The 22,313-nt window shown below is 43.1% G+C and overlaps 1 protein-coding gene across 1 annotated transcript in view; it reads right to left on the bottom strand.

The window, feature by feature from the left end:
* Positions 1-1,376: 1,376 nt before the first annotated feature.
* The window catches only part of srrm4 (serine/arginine repetitive matrix 4), a gene marked incomplete at both ends in the record, with an annotated part of 34,498 nt that continues 13,561 nt past the window's right edge, over positions 1,377-22,313 (bottom strand). The window contains 12 exons of the mRNA XM_083645402.1: positions 1,377-1,656; positions 1,845-1,994; positions 2,088-2,192; positions 2,299-2,499; positions 3,073-3,395; positions 7,633-7,786; positions 9,409-9,492; positions 11,145-11,195; positions 11,473-11,499; positions 12,342-12,422; positions 12,683-12,772; positions 16,437-16,577. Coding sequence (XP_083501528.1) covers positions 1,377-1,656; positions 1,845-1,994; positions 2,088-2,192; positions 2,299-2,499; positions 3,073-3,395; positions 7,633-7,786; positions 9,409-9,492; positions 11,145-11,195; positions 11,473-11,499; positions 12,342-12,422; positions 12,683-12,772; positions 16,437-16,577 — 1,687 coding nt within the window. The remainder of the gene's footprint in view (positions 1,657-1,844; positions 1,995-2,087; positions 2,193-2,298; positions 2,500-3,072; positions 3,396-7,632; positions 7,787-9,408; positions 9,493-11,144; positions 11,196-11,472; positions 11,500-12,341; positions 12,423-12,682; positions 12,773-16,436; positions 16,578-22,313) is intronic.

The raw sequence follows: 22,313 nt of genomic DNA, 5'->3' as shown, positions 1-22,313 counted from the left end.
ACCACTGAGAGGGAAAACAAACGGATCAATATTAAATAAGAAATAAATATGTATGGCTCATGGCTCTGTGCATTTCAATACGTGACCTTCTGTGTGAGCCCAGCACAAGCACAAAACAGATGAGATGTGTTTGGTTCCAGTATTATAACAAGAAAACATATTTCAAGCAAATTGAGAATCAGTGCTATTTATAAGTTTCATCTGTTCTTGAAATGAAATCAAATATAACCTTTTGCAAATCCATTTGAACATCCTTTCAATATAATGTGGTCTGCCTTCCATTTTACCATCAAATCAATCAAATAAACAGAATTCAAGGGAAATTGATGTATAAAAAAAACCCCACAAGATAACAACTTAAGAACTGAAGATTAGAAATGTCCATTAAAAGTATGGCAAATTCTAAACACGATTTGTTCACTGGGAGCTGCCAAGGAGAATATTTCCTCAGACATTGTGAAGATTTTTCCACCCGAAATCACTCTCTCAGTCCCTGCACAATGTTTTGATCGCTTTCTGTTGTATTACAACGACTGACATTTCAATTGTTTTCCACTTGATCAGAGGATAAATTAATTTGGCATTTGAGCTGACAGGCAGTTTGCTTGCCGTCAGGCCAACCTACTCCTTCCATTTTTCAAAGGAAGCACGTTTGTGCTCTACCTTGTGAAGAGATCAGAGCAATAAACCGTTCCTTAATCCTGATAACAGTCCCTCTGAAGCCATGAGGAAACAAATGGATCAATTGAAATGGTACCTAAATACTCGCGGCACAACACATTGCAAGAAAGTTGATGAGAAGGAAATCATTTGAAGAGTTTGAGAATTTATCGTTTTTTTCAAACCCTCATTAGGCATTGATGCACCATTTTATGTCAAATAAGTTAGAAACAATTTTAAATAAATAAAATACAAAGCGGTTCAACAATTTTGGAAAGTATTCCTTGAAAATAATAAGTTAATGCGAACTGCAGGGACATAAAAAATATGGGACAGCGGTATCAGTTGACCAAATATGGTAATAGCTTTCCTTATGCATTTGTGGTTTCTATTGTAGATACTATCTCAGAGATGAACAGTCTCAGGCTGTTGTGTGAGTGCTGATGCAAGAGGATGCAGTACAAGAACAAAAGACAAACAAAAAGACATTCAAACAAGACTTTCACACAGACAGTCTCCAGTGGTCTCTGCTGGCAGAGTGAACAACTCAGTGTAAGACATGGATCCACCCCTGCTGGGATACTATGCCCACTCAAGCGTCAAGCCGATGCAAAGACAAACACACAGCCGATTGCTCCAACATCCACTGTCCTGGGGTCTCAACAGGAAACATGAATGGTGCTGCAGTCCCTTAAAGTCCTGCGGAGGGGGGGAAGCTAATGCCGGGTTTTGCTGCGTTTGTTCAGTATCACAGAACTGCGACTCCGGCTCCGACTGCGAGTCCCGAAGATGGAGTGCCAGGACGAACTCCGGCTGTAGCTCCTGTAGGAGTAGCTGCGGCTACGGCTGCGGCTGCGACTGCGGCTGCGGCTGGTGCTGCGAAGCGAACTGCGGCTGCGGCTGCGTGTGAAGAGGCTGCTCCAGGACGACACGCTGGTGGAGCGACTGCTGGATGAAGGACTGGGTCGGAAGTAAGGAATGGGTCGTTTCCTGGCACTGTGGAGAGAACAATCGGGGAATTGGCGTGAAACTGGCAAATCGTTTTTTTTTGTGTTTCTACTTTTACACAACTGTACTTCTACTTAAGTAAAGAATGGGTGTACTTTTCTCTTCTCTGTATTTCAAAAGGGGGACATCCTGCTCAGAACGCTTTTAAGTCAACAAGCTGCAAAACATATCTCTACCTTGTGATCCGCCGTGCTTCCAGATGGCTCGGCGAGTCTCTCCTCCGTTTCTTCATAGGAGAGTAGGACTTGCGTCGATGTCTCTTCCTGCCATTCTTGTGCTTCGTATCCCTCTCTCTGGAGCTATGTGTTCTCTTCCTGTCTCGTACTCTACAAAGGAACCAACAACCAACAATGTAAATATCCAATAGTTCTCAGTCAACGAGGAGTCATATTTTGGCAGAAGATGTCATATTATTTCACCTGTCAGGACTGTATCTCGAGTAGCTTCCTCTGGAGCTGGCGCTGGCCACGCTGCCTCGTCGCCTCACATCAGGTGAATAAGTTGGCGAGCGTGAGTAGTACGAGCTGACAGTGAGAAAATGACCATTACCCTCTCAAATCAAGCAAAGCACCGGTGCCACACGGGTATTAGATGAGTCAGTGAAGTACAATAGAAACGCAGTGAACCGACCTGCAAGATGACAGCGATGGGCTTCGAGAGTGGCGTCCGGAGTGCCTGGAGCTCCCGGAGGAACGACTCGTGCTCCTGCTCCGGGAACGCCGCCGCCGCGCTTTCCGCCGCCTTCGGGAAGAGCGGCGCGTCCTCCGCAGACAGACGGAAGTCTTTTGAGGTCTCGCAACCTCGACTCGACACGCCGAGGTTATCGGCTCGCTGCAGAGGCAAAGATATTTCTTTTACTTTTTTTACTTTGAGTAGAAGCCACATCGATATCCGAGGATGTACTTATGAAACGCTCTCGCTCTTTTCTCATTCATAAGATGAATTACATTTAAGGCGGAGAGAGAGATCTATCGTGATCTATCAAGCTTATTTCAGGACATCTTTCTGTCAAATTCTCTCACTGCATTGGCAGGTAATATTGCTGGTTTCAATACATTTCACTTGATACGTGCCAAACTTCGTATAAGAATTCATCCTAAAAGAATGTTAAAATATTCAAACAAGAAACTTTCTCCAAGACAATTTCACTTTTATCAAGTAACTACAAGTTGCTGTACATTTTCCTGAAAAATAAAAATAAAAAATTTAACTAATTGAAAGCGGTAAAATTATCTGGCATTGCAGTAAGGTGATTTCACTCCAAAAAAAATCTGGATAAATCTGGATTACAAGATAACAAATAACAAGTTTGTCAGTTTCCGCAGGTATCAGAAGATAAACTGCTAATAATCTCCCTGATGAGCAATAATTCAGATGGACTATTGATTATGAACGCAGCATTACCTCTTCCCACGGAAAAGGGCGGCAGACAAGCCGTCCTCCACGTGAGGTTTGCACAAGGAAGCATAGCTGGTCACAGAGTTCCCTGAATCAGAGGCATTGTCTCTGTACGTAAACTTCTGCTTCTCTGGGGAGGCCAGACCTTGACAGTGGCTTCTCTTGTCTTCAGCGACACTCGCCCGAGAAACACCGGTTTTGCTCGACGGTGGCGAAGACGTGTCATTCCCAGAATCGTAATCATGCGGACCGTCGGGCTGACCGGACAAAGTGCGACGGTGAGTGCCTTTTCCATGCATGAGCTGCTCTCCAGGTTTTGACGACAAGATCTGCAAACAGACAAACGGAGCACAGCTTTGAATCCAGGCATGTTTTGAGACAGTACATGAAACCTGCTACCTGCTTGATGCACTGTGAATACTCTAGTACAAAGGCACATATTTTCCCCCTTGAAAACACAGTGAAGAGTATAGTTTTTTTTTCTCCTTGGGACAGAAAACTTTGAAAGATAAAAGACATGCAAATTTGAAGCATGCGGATAACCTCAAAAGAAATGTTTCAACTGAACTAAAGTCAAAGAAACCACTAGAGAGAAAAAATCGGTAAAATTGAGTCTAAACTAAAACAATTATATGAAAGGAATAACAGAAGAGTGGAAAAGAAAGAGAAACTATGTGTGGAAAGATCTACCGGCTCTAACTCGAGTGAGAAGAAAACGAGAAAACAATAACCCCCGTTGAAAAAGCCTCTTTTAAAGAACATTGGACAAACATCACAAAAATGGGTATTATGTAGAAATGAAAAGGATTGCAGACAAAGAGAGATCCCATCAGTCTAACTAATAAAGCCCTCAGAATAGGACAGATGATTGTGCTCTTTTTCCCCCTGGAAGAAGTCAATAATTAGTCTGAATCGACCTATTGTAAAGCCCTAAATCTGCGGATAGCATCGACTTACCAATCAAGATTTCCTCCTTAAGTAGGTAAGGTGTAAGAAAAAGGGAAGAGCGGGCAACATAAGTGCATCATTAGAATCGTAAATGGCAAGAAAAAAAACAATAACCCTCTCTTCAAACCCAGAGCCAGTTAGACTTATATCAGTTAGACCAGCTAGACTTGTATCAGTTAGAGCAGCCAGTTATCAGTTAGACCAGCCAGTTAGACTTATATCAGTTAGACCAGCCAGTTAGACTTATATCAGTTAGACCAGCCAGTTAGACTTATATCAGTTAGACCAGCCAGTTAGACTTATATCAGTTAGACCAGCCAGTTAGACTTATATCAGTTAGACCAGCCAGTTAGACTTATATCAGTTAGACTAGCCAGTTAGACTTATATCAGCCCTCTCTTCAAATCCAGAGCCAGTTAGACTTATATCAGTTAGACCAGCCAGTTAGACTTACTGTATATCAGTTAGACCAGCGTTAGACTTAAATCAGTTAGACCAGCCAGTTAGACTTATATCAGTTAGACCAGCCAGTTAGACTGAAATCAGTTAGACCAGCTTATACCGGCCTCTTCCTTTTTCTTTCTTTAATGCTGCTTCTTTTTGACTTTCTTGTGGGGTAAAATGTCCCAAAAAATACTAATACCGAATACTAAATGTGTGCTCTTTCACGAGTACTTATATCGCACACCAGATTGAGAGAGAGTATACGATTTGTTTTTTCTCTGCAGAAGTCCACAGATGGAATAGAATTTGAGATACTGACTTTTTGTTACATCATGTTTGTGTACTTTAGTCATGAATTTGACTTAATTGACATTACGATCTCTCTTTACTTGATTAGGAGACACTCTGTCCTGGGTTTCCATCATCTAGTTAGCACACAGTCGGCACAAAACAGACCAACCCTGAGGGAGATTGAAACAAATCTGAAAGAGCTTCCACCATCATTTAACTACTCGCATGGCCAACGCCACCTGTGCACACTGGAGCAAAAGCTTTCACTTAGAAAAGATTCTGAACACAGACATTTGCTCAATTTCATCCTGAGATGTTACGACAAGGCTCCCCTCAAAGAAACATTTTGTGTCTATCGGTGTTTTTGGTACAGTAAGTAGTTGTGGGCTTTCTTTGACCTTTTCTCAACAAAGATCCATATGTCTCCACAAAATCTGATAAATATGAAGTAAATTTCAGTCTGTATTCCTGTTGCAAACGACTTGCTTTAATTTACCAAATAAGTCTATAACTAAATACAAAAATCTTCAGTGGATTCTTTAAGAACCAATAATTATGGGTAATATTCCCTCTCAGCAACCGACTGCAAAGTACTTTCATGTTGAATGCCAGGCATGCTTCAATATATATGGATTAATTTAGTGAATTTCAATCAAAACCCTGTAGTGTGTGATTAAAAACGTCCGCGTACACAATTAGCATAATATAATGATTGCTGGAGAGAAATTAAATGTATTTAATGCCCCAATGAGCATGAGACAATGCGTTAATGGACATAACTGCATTTATAGGACTCTGTGAGAGAACAAAACTTTTTCTTTAGGGAAAATCCACCCAAATTACAAACAACAAAACAAAAGTTCAAAGACAAACACTTTTTTTTAATGTTTCATTTCAGTAAAAAAAAAAAAGTAAAATATATATATAATGAGGCCATTTACACCTGGCGTTAACATGCGTTTTCTGCCATCAGATTGCAATCAGATTGTACTTGACCACATTAACCTGATTCCATTTACACCTGGCATTAACATGCGTTTTCTGGCATCAGATTGCAATCTGATTGCAATCTGATGGCAGAAATGGTTGTCCTCTCAATCCGCATAAAGTTGCTGTGTGTACGTACACAATGCATCCCTGACCACCTCCGGAGGTGGTTTGGCCGATCAGATTGCAATCCTTCTTCAATGTGTTTTGGGGATGTTTACACCTGGCATTTCAAGTGATAAAACACAATCTGATAGCAATCTGATCACAGAAAACGCATGTTAGCGCCAGGTGTAAATGGCCTCAATGTGTGTGTGTGTTTGTGTGTGTGTGCGTGTGTGTGTGTATATATATATATATATATATATATATATATATATATATATATATATATATAGCTACTCTTCCTACCTGAACCAGTATAATAAAGCAGATGTGTAATTCCCAATTCCCTACAGGAGCTACGAGCAAGGTCAAATTGCAAAGCGTTCATCTATATTATGTGTTGTTGTTTTTTGTCTCTTGGTAAAATCCATCCTAGCGGGAAATTGCAAAGTGCTTACAGGGTACAGACAAAATAAAGGATTAAAGAAAAAGATATGTGCACAGCAGATTAAGACTCACTCAGTGAATTGTTGACAGCGTTTTAACCACAGGTAACCTACCGTGGAAGTAAATGAAGGAAACGGAGCTCTGTAAGGATGTGTGCTGCATGGATTTCTTCCCATGGTTTTGCTTCAAGAGGTTAAAGGGCTACTTTGCTGATTTTCAACCAGCTTTGTATCATTACAAAATCGGCGGTATATATGCAAATGAACAATGTTTAACTTCCCTCCATCTTGCATGCATGGACCGAGAGCTCCCCGTTCATTCAGAACTTCCTGTTCCAAATGATGTCGTTATGATGTCATTTAGAGCAGTTTTGCCATGCTGCCACTATTACTGTCGCCATCACCATCACTATCACTGTCAGTATCGACATCACTATCACTATCACTATTACTATCATTATTATCACTATCACTATCACAGAACTCCCTGGACTAAATGACCAGGAAGTTCTGTGAATGAACAGAGAGATCTCGGTCCAGGCAAGATGGAGGGAAGTTAAACATTGTTAATTTGCATAATAGCCTACTACTGATTTTGTAATGATATAAAGCTTCTTGTAAATCGGCAAAGTGATTCCTAACATAATTATTCTGAGAGCTTGTGATCTTGGGCTCCTATCTTCACACATACGTCTTCAGTTGATTTGGGGTTGATTTTTCCTTTGATTGTCTGATTTCAAACAGCTTAATTGGTGATGAACTGAAATGAAATTTGCAATATATATATATATATATATATATATATATATATATATGCCATTTACTTAGAGAATCTACAGGTGTCAATATGGTGTCAATGATCTCTGCTGCAGTAGTTCTTGACAAAAGAAAAAAACACACACACAGAAATACTCAAAATTGTTACCATTCGGCCAACAATAGCAATTTTGCGTGGAGCCGTTTCTGCCAAGTTTGTACTTACTTGATGGTGTTAGTTATTAAAACAGAAAAACAAGAACTGATGACATTATAGCAAAATAATTAGTTCATAAAACAAGATCAGAAACTAAGTCAGGCCATGTAAAATGTATTAAATTGCGCAAGAACTGGTGAAATGTTTTTCTTTATAATTTTACAAAACTATTGTATCTTGGTTTTATGAAAGTTTCAAGATCGATCGTGGTCTAGCTGATAAACATTACATTTTCTTCTTTGATTAGAATCATTTCCCACACCCAATTCCCTTTTCCCACTCGACACTCGGGGTACTATATTTTACATGGCCATAACTGAGAAATCAAACTAAACCACTGGTACCATCGTTAGAGTCCCAAGGAGTACTTACGGTGGCGGTGGAGAGGATGGAGCGATATTTTGGAGCTGTTTTACACACTGATTTGGGCGCAGGTCTCCAGTCCAGATCCCTTTGGTCCAGCACGGCTCTGTTGTCCTCTCCTAGGCCTGCCAGCTCTCTGACTGCTTGCTGTGCCACAGATTTTCTGCGGGAAAATTCTGCATTTAGTTTGAATAACACAGCATCATTACAATAGATGCCGCGCAATGGATTTCAGAGCACAAAACCAATAGCAGCACTGCATGCATATTTGATGTCAGTGAAGCAGCTAGCCTTGCACATTTGAACTTAACTCATCCGTCTTTTCTTCTAGCAGCTTGTGGTTTTTGGCTCCCTTGAGAAATGAATCGTATGAATAGTGTCCTATTTTGGAAACATTGAAAAACTGCGGCGTGACGAGTCTTGAGTGGGCCTGGATTGGGAGGAAGCAGCTGTGAAGATCAGCCGATGAGGGATCAAGCCTCAGCTGCTCACAGACTTACGCCTACAGCGCTGCGCCTTGGCAGAACCTCGACAAAGTGACTCAAACACAGCCAGCAGACAGGGAAACAAGGCTGGTGCTACTGAGCTTGCTCTGAGTCTGGTCTCTTAACCATAACAGAGCTCTGAACATGATTTGACAGCCAAATGGACATCATACATCATGGGTGTTGGGGGTTGTCACGATACTAGAACTTCTAACTTCAACACCAATACGCAGGAAAATATCAATACTCCGTACCACTTTCGATACCATGGGGGTGATGGGGGGTGGGTGGGTGGATGACGACACATCAAGAGGCATACAAATAAGCAAAGATGGATGGACAGACGCATGCTTATCCATCATCTAGGCCCACTGAAACTCGTTAAAAGAATTGCACTCACACAGCAGATATCCTCTGCTCTAGTTATCAGAACACCTTTAGCTTGTTGAAGCAACACATACACACCAATGGGAAAATCAGAAAGTAAAAGTAGTATGTTTGATTTTCACGTTTGGTATCAGTACTGTTGCAAATGAGTATTATTTTTGTATCAACTGTCACTTCACACGAGAACTTCTCAGATAGCCCTTCTTCAGAGGAATGTGCTGTAAAGCTGAGCATATCTCTGAGCGGTCCAGACAGATTTAAAAAATAACCATCTCTGCTTTCAGATGCCTTCAGCTTGAAAACCGGGCCTCATTTTGGGTTGCCAACATGGCATGGATGAATGATAAATGAATAAATGAGCAATTCAAGTTCAAAGAACTGCTGAAGTGAATTCCACCTAGAGAATATCAATCTCATTATGGCAAGGTTCACTAATTGAGCTGTTTCTGTCATCCCTGCAATCCTGCAGCCAATGCAGAATATTGATCGTGAACAATTATTATTATTCAGTGATTAATAAAGTTAATTAAGGTTTACATCATATAAAATGCAGTAGCCAGTTAGCCTGAGAAACCATCATCCCATCCTTAAATGTAATCCACAAAATCCATCAAACTACAATCTTTCATATTTTCACAAAGACCCTGATCTGGCAATATGTTGTTATAATTGAGTGCACACATCGATCTGTGGAGTGAATTTTGAGGCATTTCCTGCGAGGCTGTGATAAGAGATGGTCATGCCTGAGATCTGGAAGTCACCTCTGCCCTATCAGTCATCGCTGTGGTGTGACCAGGACTCAGCAGACACCTTGGGCAGATAAGATAAACTGAGATGTGTGGTGGTGATGTGGTGGAAGCAGATTGGGGTGGGGTGGGGTGGGGGGGGTGGGGGGTGCACACTCTTGTCCTACCTGCTCTCTGTGTAAGAATCCCAGGAAGAACTGTCCGACTCTGACCTCCGATAGCGCCGCCGCCGCCGCGAGTAATTCCGTGAGCTGAGGGAGGCGATGATGAGTAGAGCAAAGGACAAGAGACACGAGTGGATAAGAACCTCATTAGTGAGAGAAATGTGGCAAATAATGTGACCAAATATAATATCTATTTCTTTCTTTCCAGCCACTGTTCCCTCATTTAAGTTGTGCTGTTTAATATCAGTATAAATATACACTACCGGTCAAAATTTGCACATCAAAACTATGAAATAACAAATGGAATTATGCAGTGACCCAAAAAAAAAAGAGTTCAACAAATCAAAACTATATTTGATTCTTTAAAGTAGCCTCAACTTGACTATTTATGTTTGTCTAAAAGAAACACATTTCAACCATTTAAGCAAAAGCCCAGATCAAAATGGCTTTAAGATGATGAAAAAACGTCAAGAAGGTGTGTCCAGACCTTTGACTGGTAGTGTATAATCTATTACTAAGACTATAATCCTGAAGAATTATCTAATTCAAATGTTGCGTCTCTGCCTCGTAGCATCTTCTATCTGCATTTCCGTACTGTCTTCAAATGGATTGACACAGATCAGATTGCAGGATTCAGATCACCTGATATGATTCAGATCACAGATCAGATGTACGAAACATGTTTGAAAAATGAGAGAAGACATCAGAGGAGGCACCAGTGCAAAGGAACAGCGAAGGCGTGAAATAGGCGAAGCGATCAGACAGGAGAGTGAGGAGAGGTATACTACGACCCCGTTTACAGCTTGCATTAAAATGCGTCTCGTATCCAGATTGTATTATGATTTAGCCTGATTACATTTACACCTGGTATTACTATGTCTCCAGTGTCCACATTGGGATCCGATTGGGATTCGATTGAGATCCGATCGCTGTGTCCATAAACAACCGAACGCCACGTCCTCCTCGTATTTGTGTGGGTCAAAAAAAAGAAAAAGCTAACCGTCCTATTGTATGGACTTTGACTTGCTTTTTGAAGCAGGAGCAGAAGCCTCACTGGTTTGGAACAGTATTTCTGTATGTGGATGGCAATGCATTTGCATTTACACTTGTGTTCAATACGGTCACAATGCGTCCCTGACCACCTCCGGAGGGGGTTTGGCAGATCGGATCACAATCCATCCTCAGTGTGTCTTTGGTGCATTTACACATTTATACTTTCATGTGGTCAAGCACTATATCCGATTGCAATCCAATCACCCAAAATGCATTCTAATGCTAGGTGTAAAGGGGGCCTGTGAGACAACGGCAGCAGTCTGTGTTGAAGTCGCAGCATCTGAACTTGGCTCTGTGCTTATAGGAACGGCGCGGCCAGCTCAGCCTACCTAAGACCAATGATCAAATATTGCAAGATCACAGCATGAAATTGGTTTCTCTTTCTCTCTTTCAGCCCTCCCTTTTCTCTTTGTGCTTCGTGCTTTCAATCTGTTTTTCCTCTTTACAAGGGTTCTTTCACGCTTTGCTCAAAACATAAAAGCAGCACGTTCGTGTCGACACTGATCGCGTCCCTATACTGATCTGGGAGTCTTTTGGGGGGATTTTCTGTCTTTCTTTTTCTTTTTTGCAGCAATGGGTAGTTATCAAAGCGCTGACTGGCATACCATGGGGAACCATGTGGGGGCGTTAAACACGATGTGCAGCATCTACATACCATGGCTCTGTTGCACCCAGTCACAACTAACCTTTTCTTGTGCTTGCGCTCAGCCTTCCTCTTATGTTTTAAACGTGAAGAGCTGATGGGATGAAAGAGAACAGGGATGTAAGCGTAAGGCAAAGCCTGCATCATTTGTTGCTACATAAAAGGCGTCTGCGTTTTCCAGGTGGAAATGCATCAATCAGCTGATTCAATGAAATCAGCGACACCTTCATGTGTTCATGAGAGAGATGCATGCTGTGCTCCATTTAGAAATTCCATATTATGCACACAACCACAAGACAAACTGGAATGGCATATAACTGCATTTAATATTATAATAATTTACTTTAATCTTGCAATAAACTTGTACATACCTGTGTTTTGACTTTTTGGAGGTGTACCTGGAATAGAGGAAAAAAAAGGACTAGGTCACCTAAAAATAAATGTATCACCTAAAAATAAATGTTATTCCAGAAGTGGTATGGAGGGTATGACTTGGCAGCTATTAACTCATTGAGTGCCAGCCACTTTTGGAGAACGGACGCTCCCAGTGCCAGAGTTTCAGAGCGTATGTAAACACCGAACACGCACAAAAAACGAGGAGAGTCTATTGTATCATCAGCAAAAAAAAGTTTATTGATACCATTTTCCGTTCTTTAGTTATGAGCCGGAGAAGATAGGTTGTTTTAAGCAAAAACAGGCGTTTCAAATTAGTAGCTGAGTTATTCAGCCTTTTGTGAAATTAAGCATTTCATTTCAGAAAAGCCAAACCGGACTGCTGAGAATGGTTTGGCCCTTCGGCGTCGGGTGCTGCTTTTCTGGCAGCTAATCGTGTGGAGAAACTATACAGCAGAGACAGAGAGGCTCAGTTGTGGGCACGGATTGACTGCTGTTCGCAGCCAACGTTAACTCCAGCCAGAGCAATCTATATGGCTCTGGCTGCAGCATGAGCGGTTTCTCTTTCATCACGGGGCTTTTTCCTGCTGTTTTCCTGACCTTTCTCTAATCTGGAGAGCACTGTCACCACCTAATGGGTCTGTAAAATAGGTTATACACATTCAATAGCTCCCATATTTTTATCGGAGATGTAAGAGGCTTTGATCCACGTCCCACCGTCAAAAAACGCAATTGACGAACATACTCGTCCCTGGCACTCTACGTTAGTATTTGACTTGACGAACATACTCGTCCTTGGCACTCAATGAGTTAATAGCCTCAGTATTGCTGTATAAGCAGGACATACCTATGCCGCTTGCTTTTCTTGGAACTCTTCTTCTTCTTCTTTTTCTTCTTCCTTGGTGGCGACAGACTATGGGATGGAGACCTACGGTGGCGGGAGAACAAATAAACATGAGCACCAGAGAGAAGCAAGCATTGCCTTATGGAGACACATACTGCACACACACACACACACACACACACACACACACACACACACACACACACACACACACACACACCCCTTTCTATCTTCTCTCTCTCTCTGCACGTCTCTCCCTTTCTTCCAATTTGTTGGGGTAGCACGAGGAACATGTCCAACAACAATAGAGCTGACTGCAGGGCCGGCCCATTCCATCAACTCACCTTTTCCTCTTCCTCTTCCGCTCGGACTTTCTCTTCCTCTTCTTCCCCTTGTGTGTGGGCCGAGGGGAGAGGTCCTCATCGTAGGAGGGGCTGCAAGCACAAACACAGACACGGAGCACAGAGGTTACTTCTGTCATTCATTCCAGGTGGTGCTGCATGAAGGTTTCTTTCCCACCTTCATCCGCACCAAATCTACCTGATCTTATCTTTTACTTATAACATAACTGAATGGATCTATACAGTACAGCAGTCTTTTTCAGGTGCCTCTTTTTTCTATTATATTCTATATTTATTATATTTAGACATTATTTAGCTACAATCTACAAATGAACCTCCTTGACGGTGCCAGCTGTAGTTACCGGCAGATACAGTAACACAACTGCAAATCTTATAGGTTACATGCAGACACTTGCATGCACACGCACACATGCACAGGCACGCAGGCACACACACACACACACACACACACACACACGCACACACATTCTAGCCTGCGAGCTACGAATTCTACTCGCTCATACATTCCATTCCACCTTGTGCAGATTTGTCAGTGTAGAAAAAGACACTGTGGTTGGATGGTATCTGTTGGGCAGAATGAATGCTGCTCTGAGGTCCACTTCATTTGGCCTGTGAAAATGAGTGATGTGGAAAAGGCGATGAAGGCCTTTGAAGCACCACAGGCTGGTTAAATAGCTCTTTCTGCCAGAGATAGACTGAAGAGGAAGGAGGGGAAGGGAGGGAGTGTGTGAGGGAAGACATGGTGATGTAGAAACAGGAGAGACAGGAGAGAGAGAAAGATAATGCAAGGTGTTTTTTCCAAACCGAAATTCATTTGAGCATCAGCCTCACCTTGACTTCAATAATGAGGTGGAAAATGAGCATTATTGGGAAAATGAAAAAAGACTGTATGTCGGAGATTAAATGACATGGGCAGGATTAGGTTGAGTCGGCCATTAAGGGGCACTTACACCGTTAATGACAGAGCGGTAAAACGTCTGAGGAGTGAGCTGGCATGGAGACGCGGAGCACTTATTCATTGAACCTGAACCGGCGTGCTCACTCAGTCACACACGTGGACGGCTGCACGCGCGCACGCGCGCACACACACACACACACACACACACACATACGGGTACATACAGTGCAGAGACTGCAGACACGCCATTATATCAATCAACCAACACATTTGGAAATCAAATGAACCTGAAGTTTCTCCTCCTTAATGATGACAAATGGGCAAATCAGCAGCCAACTTCTAAGAAATAGTAGGCTAACCGTAAGAGAATGGCTGCATTTCAGTATTGTATTCTATTGTATTGTTGAGAATAAAATACTGTAGATATCAGATAAACTTGTTTTCTTGAATAACTCAATGTTACCAATATCATATCAATATTTTCTGAGCATAATTTGGCCGGCCAGGGTAAAATACATAAAAAAAAATAGCTGTCCTTTCTCATGTTTATTGGAGAGTAATCTTATGCCGTTTATCAAGGAAGTGTACCTCTGTGTCGCAGAATCCTCTGAAAACAGCCTATCATTGACACTACTGCAAACAGCAGCTCATCCAGGCACTGTAGGTGTGATCAGAACCAGTGCAGACACTGACAAACTGCAGCGCCTCCTTGATATATGCGACCACACGGCTCTGGAGACCGTGTGCCTGTTTCATTGGATGCGGAAGACTGTCTCACTATAACAAATGGCTTTGGTTGGCGTAGTCGGCAGTTTTGGGAGCATTAGCAACCGAAATGCATTAGGGCTGATTAGACAGAGCGGGCCGAAGCACCCTCTGCTGGTAATGAGAAAGCTCTGTCACTCATTAACACCTCTCACACTGCATGGCCATGGAGAAGAAGAGCAATAAGGCAAGCAGGGGCTTTTTTGCTGGCCGAAACAGTATGTTTTGATGAGGAGGTGGAGAGGGAATGGAAGACAGGGGGGAGTAGAGAGCAGTTGATTACCAGCCACAGTGTGACTGGTGATTGTGCAAAAACACTAGTGTAAAAAGGGATCTGATATGATGAGAACAACGCTGTCGAAGGCATTCCAGTTTCCTGAAGAGTAGCGCTTGTACTTTTTGCGTTTGAATAGCATAAAAATGAAGCCTCGCATTAGTTCATTTGAGACATGGATGTGATACGCTGCTATTGGATCATTGTCCATTCACCAATCACAGCCATTCTGACAATAAGGCGGTCCGTTTAAACACGGCCTCCTCTCAATCTGATCTAGAGTTCTCAACGGGCCTGAAAATCCAAACCTGACGCGACCCCAAGCCCGACCCGGCCCGACCAATTAGCATAAATTAGCATAAATTGAAACTGAGAACTCTACTCTGACCTTTGCTCCACCCATGCTGATTCACACCGTTGCTGCGGACAATTGCTGTGCCTCCACCACCCCCAGCCTCCACCTTCCTAGCTCAAGAGCCTGCATGTATTCCAACATGTATTCCATGTCTTGCTTCGGCTCCAGCAATATCTCGCTTAACGTTTGGAGCTACCAATGTATGTGCAAAGTGAGCCGGCGTATTCGTCACGTCAAAGAGAAAGCTGTTTTGTGGATGAGAAATGCATCTTGTTCACCATCAGGCTGTTTCTATCAGATGTCTGAAACTGAGATAACAATGATCAGAGGCCTGTGTGCCTGTTTAGTGTTTACTCCACTGTAAAATAAATAAATAAATCAAAAACAAAGAGAAGCAGCCGCTGGGCAAAGTTCATCCAAACAGAAACGATTCATGCTTATGATCCCCTCGAAGATTTCCAATGTGGTTTCACTGGCGTTTACATATCAGCATGCTGTGCCATTCTGTGCCATGCTGTGCCATTCCCAAGGCTTTGAAGGTGTCCGGATAATAACGCAAAATCTGCCTCAATTGATTTTTCCCACCTCAGAATAATAAGGGGGGGGAGGAGTCTGTTCACGACGTGTGAAGAAAGACTCTTTGCTCGCGGTGTTCATGAGAAGAACCCACTGACACAGTGTGGAATTCTTCACACAATCTTTCATGTTCTATGCTGCTGTGCCCGACCTGATAAGGCTGTTTACAGCGATTATTCTTGTTTTCCAGGTGATAATCAAGCCTCTACAGGAGCTCTGCTGCATTGTTGAAAGGCTTTATCATCAGCAACTTAATCACAAATCTACCAAAAACAACATGTACAACAACAACAAAAAATATAGAAAACTTGATGGGAAAAAAAAGCTTCTCCCTATAATCTGCTATGCGACAACTTCAATGGAGGTTGACGTCTTCCTGCTTGCAACCGATAGGGTCTAAAGCCGTAAAGTAAGTGTTTTCTTCTCTTTCTTGTATAATGTCAAAAAGTGTAATGAAATTTATGTCATGGGTAGTGTATTTTGATGGATCAAATACTCAACATCCCATTTTATCAATTTTAAATCAATATTTCAGGGGTAGCATAATTTGATAGTCCAGTAACATCCTATCAAATAATGCTCCCGTCACTTAATGCATTCATGTTGACTACTAATCAACTCACTGCCACTGTAGGATGAATGTCAGCCTACTTAGACCCCTCAATTTATCAATTTTTAATCAATATTATGTTGAGGATGTTACTCACTGTTAACAACAGCGTGGACTGAAGGGTTTCAAGAAATTATGGGCGTGGCGATGAAACTTGGAAAATCGGCTTTGCGCACGCGCAGAATCACAAAGTAGCAGTTCTCGACGGGTAGCAAAAATCGACAGAACACCGGCAACAAGCGGCGTAGAGTCACTCACCTCCTGACCCTGCGATGGCTGTTGTGTTTGCGTCCTCTTGCTTTGATGCAGCCATGTTTGTCCGCGGCGCCCGGCCTCGCGCCCGCGTCCTCCACTTTCCTCTCATCAGGCTTGAGCGGCTGGCAGGCCGTCGTCTCTGTGCTGTGAGGAGAATGAAAGAAGAAAGTCTTAGTTTTCTCCTCTTGTGCCCGGGCTGCCTTTCATGTTGCTGCGCGACAACTTTCAAAGGGGGTTTGTAGCACACAGTTAACGCTCATCATAGAATAGTGAGGAAGACTCACGTAGCACACAGTTAACGCTCATCATAGAATAGTGAGGAAGACTCATGTAGCACACAGTTAACGCTCATCATAGAATAGTGCAGAAGACTCATGTAGCAGTAGCACACAGTTAATGCTCATCATAGAATAGTGAGGAAGACTCATGTAGCACACAGTTAACGCTTCCATCATAGAATAGTGAGGAAGACTCATGTAGTCATGTAGCACACAGTTAACGCTCATCATAGAATAGTGAGGAAGACTCATGTAGCACACAGTTAACGCTTCCATCATAGAATAGTGAGGAAGACTCATGTAGCACACAGTTAACGCTCATCATAGAATAGTGAGGAAGACTCATGTAGCACACAGTTAACGCTTCCATCATAGAATAGTGCATAAGACTCATGTAGCACACAGTTAACGCTCATCATATAATAGTGAGGAAGACTCATGTAGCACACAGTTAATGCTCATCATATAATAGTGAGGAAGACTCATGCATGCTTGGTTAGCCATGTTCACTCTGAAATGTAGTTATTTACATGCTTCAGCTGTCCTGCCATTTTGGGGAATTATTATATTTTCTATCTCTTGCGTGGCAGGTGCGGCTGTAGGCGATGCATGGTCAGTTGAACAGTTGCTGAAAGCTCTCCTTGAATGTGTCCTACCCCTGATATAAACCAGGGCTTAGAGAGGTTAGATATCGAAAATAATATCCATCCAAACATCAACGCAAGAACAAGAACAACAAAACTTATACAGTCAGCCGCAACTAGGAGTGTATTCTCTGCAGTTATGAAATGAGGGCGATTTAAGAGTTTAGCTGATTAAGTCATAAGTTGTAGACAATAATAGTCATATTTTGATTCATGAACAGTTAGTTCCTTACGAGTGTTGGTGTAAAATCAGGTGTATACTACTAACCCACAACCACCTCCACATCCCAAATATCTCCACAGAAAGTCAGATGAGACTGCAGAACTAATGGCTAAATAAACGGAGTGATTAGACGCCAGCACACAGTTGTGGCCCTGCTTATTATGGTCTGTTTTAGTCATGGGAGATTTGAGCATAATTACACATTCTGCTCTTCTTCACGTGGCTTTCCGTCTGATTGTAACGAGAAGATAATCAGAGGCAGAGATTGGGCTGTCGACGAGCAGGCAGGAGCCGTTGCTGTCTATCTTCTTCACCCCCCCCACCCCCCGGCATAATGCTAATAATGTTAAACGGCAGACAGGGTGCTCCGACATGACCGCGCGACGTGTGAGAGGTGATTGGGGGAGGAGATGAAGACGCGGCCACCGGATGGATGATTAGTCTGATGAAGGAGGCTGATGGGGGAAGGAACCTTTGAATGTCGTAGTGATTTGGCTAATGTTCTCCCGGCAGTATTGGAGGTGCTAATGAAGGTCTGCTTATTTACTGTCTTGATTGCTGTCTGTTAGCGAAGGCGTGTCGCATCTCAGGCTGAGAAATTATCCATATTTTGTTGTTACTGCAGTGGTTGGCCATTTTATACAGTGGTTTTTTGCTTCTTGGATTGGACGTAGTTTTGAGTTTCGGGCTTTCGGTGGATATTTTAATCGCCCTGATGGACTGATTTTGATTTGATTTGATATGACGTCATTTAATTCGATTCGCCCCCCCCCCCCCCCCCCCCCCCAGTATTATTCACTTTAGGTGCCAACAAGACACTTACGAGACACATTCATACAGTACATTGTGTTGCAATTTGTGTGTAACAAACATCTTCCAAAATAAACGCTTCTATCATACTGTAAAGTACAGTATGTTGCCATTTCCCCCAGGTTTTACTGATCGAATATCAAACATAACCCACATTTGAACACTATAGAGTGGTTTATGAGTTATTAATGAAATCGATTTCGCCATCATGGATGCACATTCTCCTGATCTGGGCAATGCAATTTATGGCTGAAACTTTCCAAAGTTATAAGCACCTGGATTTATTTAAATTAATAAAAATGTAAATGATCGCAGGCTGTTTGTATCTGTCAAGCACACACTCGCCCCCATACAGTACCTCTCTCTCTCTCTCTCTCTCTCTCTCTCTCTCTCTCTCTCTCTCTCTCTCTCTCTCTCTCTCTCTCTCTCTCTCTCTCTCTCTCTCTCTCTCTCTCGCATGGGCATTGGGCAATCCTTTTGTAATCATAATCCCTAACCAAGCAGCGGTTAAAGGGGCGATTTAAAGCACCACACTGGCGAGTGTGTGTGTGTGTGTGTGGGGGAAGGGGGGGTTGGGGGTGGTGCTTTAAACGACTGTAAATACTGAGCAGATTAAGCACCTGATGACGAAGAATTACGCGGACGGTAATCCTCCGAAATCCTGCCTGGATTTGTTGACCAAAAAGGCAGGTCCAGTAAAATAGAGTCGTAGGCTGGGAAAGGCTCCAATATGACGTGATGGGAATGTGGCTGATGAAGCAACTCACAGAGACACACGCTGGGCATCCTTCTGCTGCGTTGACCTCTTGACCTCTGTCTTGAGTCATACGTGTCATACTCTATGTGCTGTGCACGTACGTACGCACTGGCCAGGCTCCTTTTACGGCTGAGTTACACTGTCACTGGATGCAGAGCGGCGACTCCGGCGAGCGCGCTGTGACTGCCTCTACGTTCTGGCTCTTCCTGGCATGGGGCACCGCTGCTGCTGCGTCACACCCTGCTGCTGCTCTCAGTCACGTGGACGGCCAACAAATAGTGACAGATGGCGCACGATGCACTCCGCACGCGGGAAGACGGGGCTTTCTTAAAGAGGGTGAGGACATGATTTTCACCTCGGTGCGCTTCTAAATTGGGATGGAGAGGATGTGCGTAATGCAGGGTGTGCGGCGCCAGTGCACGCATTTGTGTGTGTGTGTGTGTGTGTGTGTGTGTGTGTGTGTGTGTGTGTGTGTGTGTGTGCAACCCATATTAAGGGCTTGCCCAGCGGTGAAGGCGGTATTCTAACCCACGCTCTCGCACTTCCAAAGCGCACATGCTAGAACTAGCCCTCTTGGTGGAGCTGGTTAACTGGCTATACTGGTTATACTGGGGAGTGAGTTTACCAACAACTCGCTACTACCACTCGGGCTCACTTCCTGTTCCTTGAAGGCACTTGTCCTATTGGGTCCTCCTGATGAAAGATGTACTACTACCGCATCGTCGAGTTGTCCGGTCATCTGGCCCAATGGGTACAACAAAAATACAGACAAAATGCTAAACATGTCCAACCTGTTCATTTTTTCTAACGAACCATCTGCCGGCTTGTCCGCTGAACGTCCAGCCAGCAGCTGAGATGTTCATGAAAAACATCATCATCATCATCGACTGCCAGAGCCACAGGAGGATCATCATCGTTTGTGTACAGTTTCATCGCCCACACCCCATTTAGCATGTAGAACTGAGATCAACTGCTACGAGATCTGCCAAGAGCTGCTCCCTAATCTGCCAGCTGCTTTGGAGAACCCCGGCGTGGTGTCGGAGGGCTCAAACTCTCAATCAGCTGACATGGTACAGGTGTGCAAGCAACACGCAGGCAGGCAGGCAGGCAGGCAGGCAGGCAGGCAACACTGCTCCAATAAACAAGCACCCAGACAGTTACTACACAACACAAGATGGATCTTTGCCTCAGAAATGCGGCGAAAATCGATTCACACAGATTACATTGAAAACGGCCATGATCGCCCTCTGCGCGTTATTTCTCCATCTGCACTGGGCAATTCCAAATCAAGTGTTTACTCAAAGCGCTGTAAGGAAAACTGCCCCACAGGGCACAGGGTACTCCGGCTCGGCTTCCGGGGAGTTCTAGTGCGGAGTGCTGGATGATCCCAGAACGGAACACATGCCAATTTGAAGCATCCTTTCTCTTCTAACTCTTTTGTCTATACACCCTCCCCCCCCCCGCTGTGACAGACGAGCTCTTACAAGATACGACTCAGAGACACCCCAGGGGCATTTGTGCATTTTCTATTGTACGTTTTCCATTCGCTCATCTATTGCTCAGAGCACAAACAGACGCATGTATTCACTCTTGGCCTTATTTTGCTCTCCGAGCGTAAATCAGTGTATCTGTTCTGAATCATCGTTTCTAGGCCGACATATCAGGCTAATATTGGGCTTTTATTAAATATTGGCTGTTGGCCGGTCACGTTGTCCAATGCCGATAAGATGAAGGCTCCTTCCTGGACAACCGTTTGTGAAACTCACTTTTCTTTGCATGTTTTATTTATTATGTTTTTATTTGATTTGATGAATTCTTCATTTAAAGGCAGTATTGTCTCCAAGGAGACAATCTGACAATCCTGACAAGAAGAAAATTCTACGTGGAACACTGAATACTAAGAATTGAAACATATATTGGCACAAAATAATTGTCTCAGTGACTTCAGTCTAAAAACAATCTGTATATCGGCCTTTAAAAATGGACATTGCTTGAAACCTGGTGGGTTGTGGTCATTGTGGTTGCCATGCCATCCTCACAGTTGTTTTCCGTCGTGCAGAGTGCTAAAGAGGACCTGCACGCCTGATAGAGCACATGAAGAAGAAAGTGGCGAGTGAGTTAGAGGATCTACATGGAAGGATCAATAGATCTAACCCTGAAGCAAAACAGGAAAACAACCTAGAGACGATCAATGTGTGACGCAGCACTTGGCATAGATTATACTATATTTGATGACTTCATACTCAATATCGCTTCTTATATAAACAGATCAAAACTATCTATTTAGATTCTTTAACATAGTCTCCTTCTGCCTTAACCGAAAGGCAAAGGCTTTGGAAAGAAATTCATACATAGGCATCGACTTGCACTATTTCTATTAGTCTAAAACACATTTTACGCTGCGCATACTGTAGAAGCATAATTAAGATGATGAAAACCATAATGTGTATCCAACTGTTAGACTGGTATATTGGGGAAAAGTCACATACAGAATGTCAAAGATTAAGATTAAGATTAAGATTAAGATTAACTTTATTGTCCCACGCATGGGAAATTTGTCTTGGGCTTATACGCCCACACTGCAGCCATAAAAACATACATACATACACACAGGACAACAGCCAAGTGCGACGTTACACAAAATACAGAGTTTGTCTGGCCAACAAAGTATCCGGCATCAATCAATCGACTCAAGACATAACAACAATAAACAAGATGAGCACACAGCATGATGTACCGGCTATTTAGCACACAAGCTGCACACTAGTGGCCCATAGTCATATAGATGCCGACATTCTGATTACACATAATCGTGGGTTGCCAGATTTTCCTAAATGAGCATTTGAGGGGCTGCGTTCTGTTCTATGCAACAAGCTGGTAAACACATCAGTCTGTCAGAGCTGATAAGGGCGACTGAGGAGGGAGAAGTGGTATGACCTTGATCTTTCTCAGGCACCGTAGAGTAGATGTACTGTAGTAGAAATGTGTGCAAGTGTGTATAGGAGCGAGTGGGCTTCTGTTCTGACCGTTTCCACAGATGATTTAAGAGATCCCCATAGCCACTCTTGCAGTTCAAGAAGGCTAACACACTTTTCATTATCCCTGTCAAAGCTACCAGGAACAATTGATTATCATTATTATAGGAGTGATGATAGTTGAGATAATTAC

This window comes from Poromitra crassiceps, assembly GCF_964638095.1.
Source record: "Poromitra crassiceps genome assembly, chromosome: 10".
NCBI classification, from domain to species: Eukaryota; Metazoa; Chordata; class Actinopteri; order Beryciformes; family Melamphaidae; genus Poromitra; species Poromitra crassiceps.
This window is presented reverse-complemented; position numbering and strand designations above follow the sequence as displayed.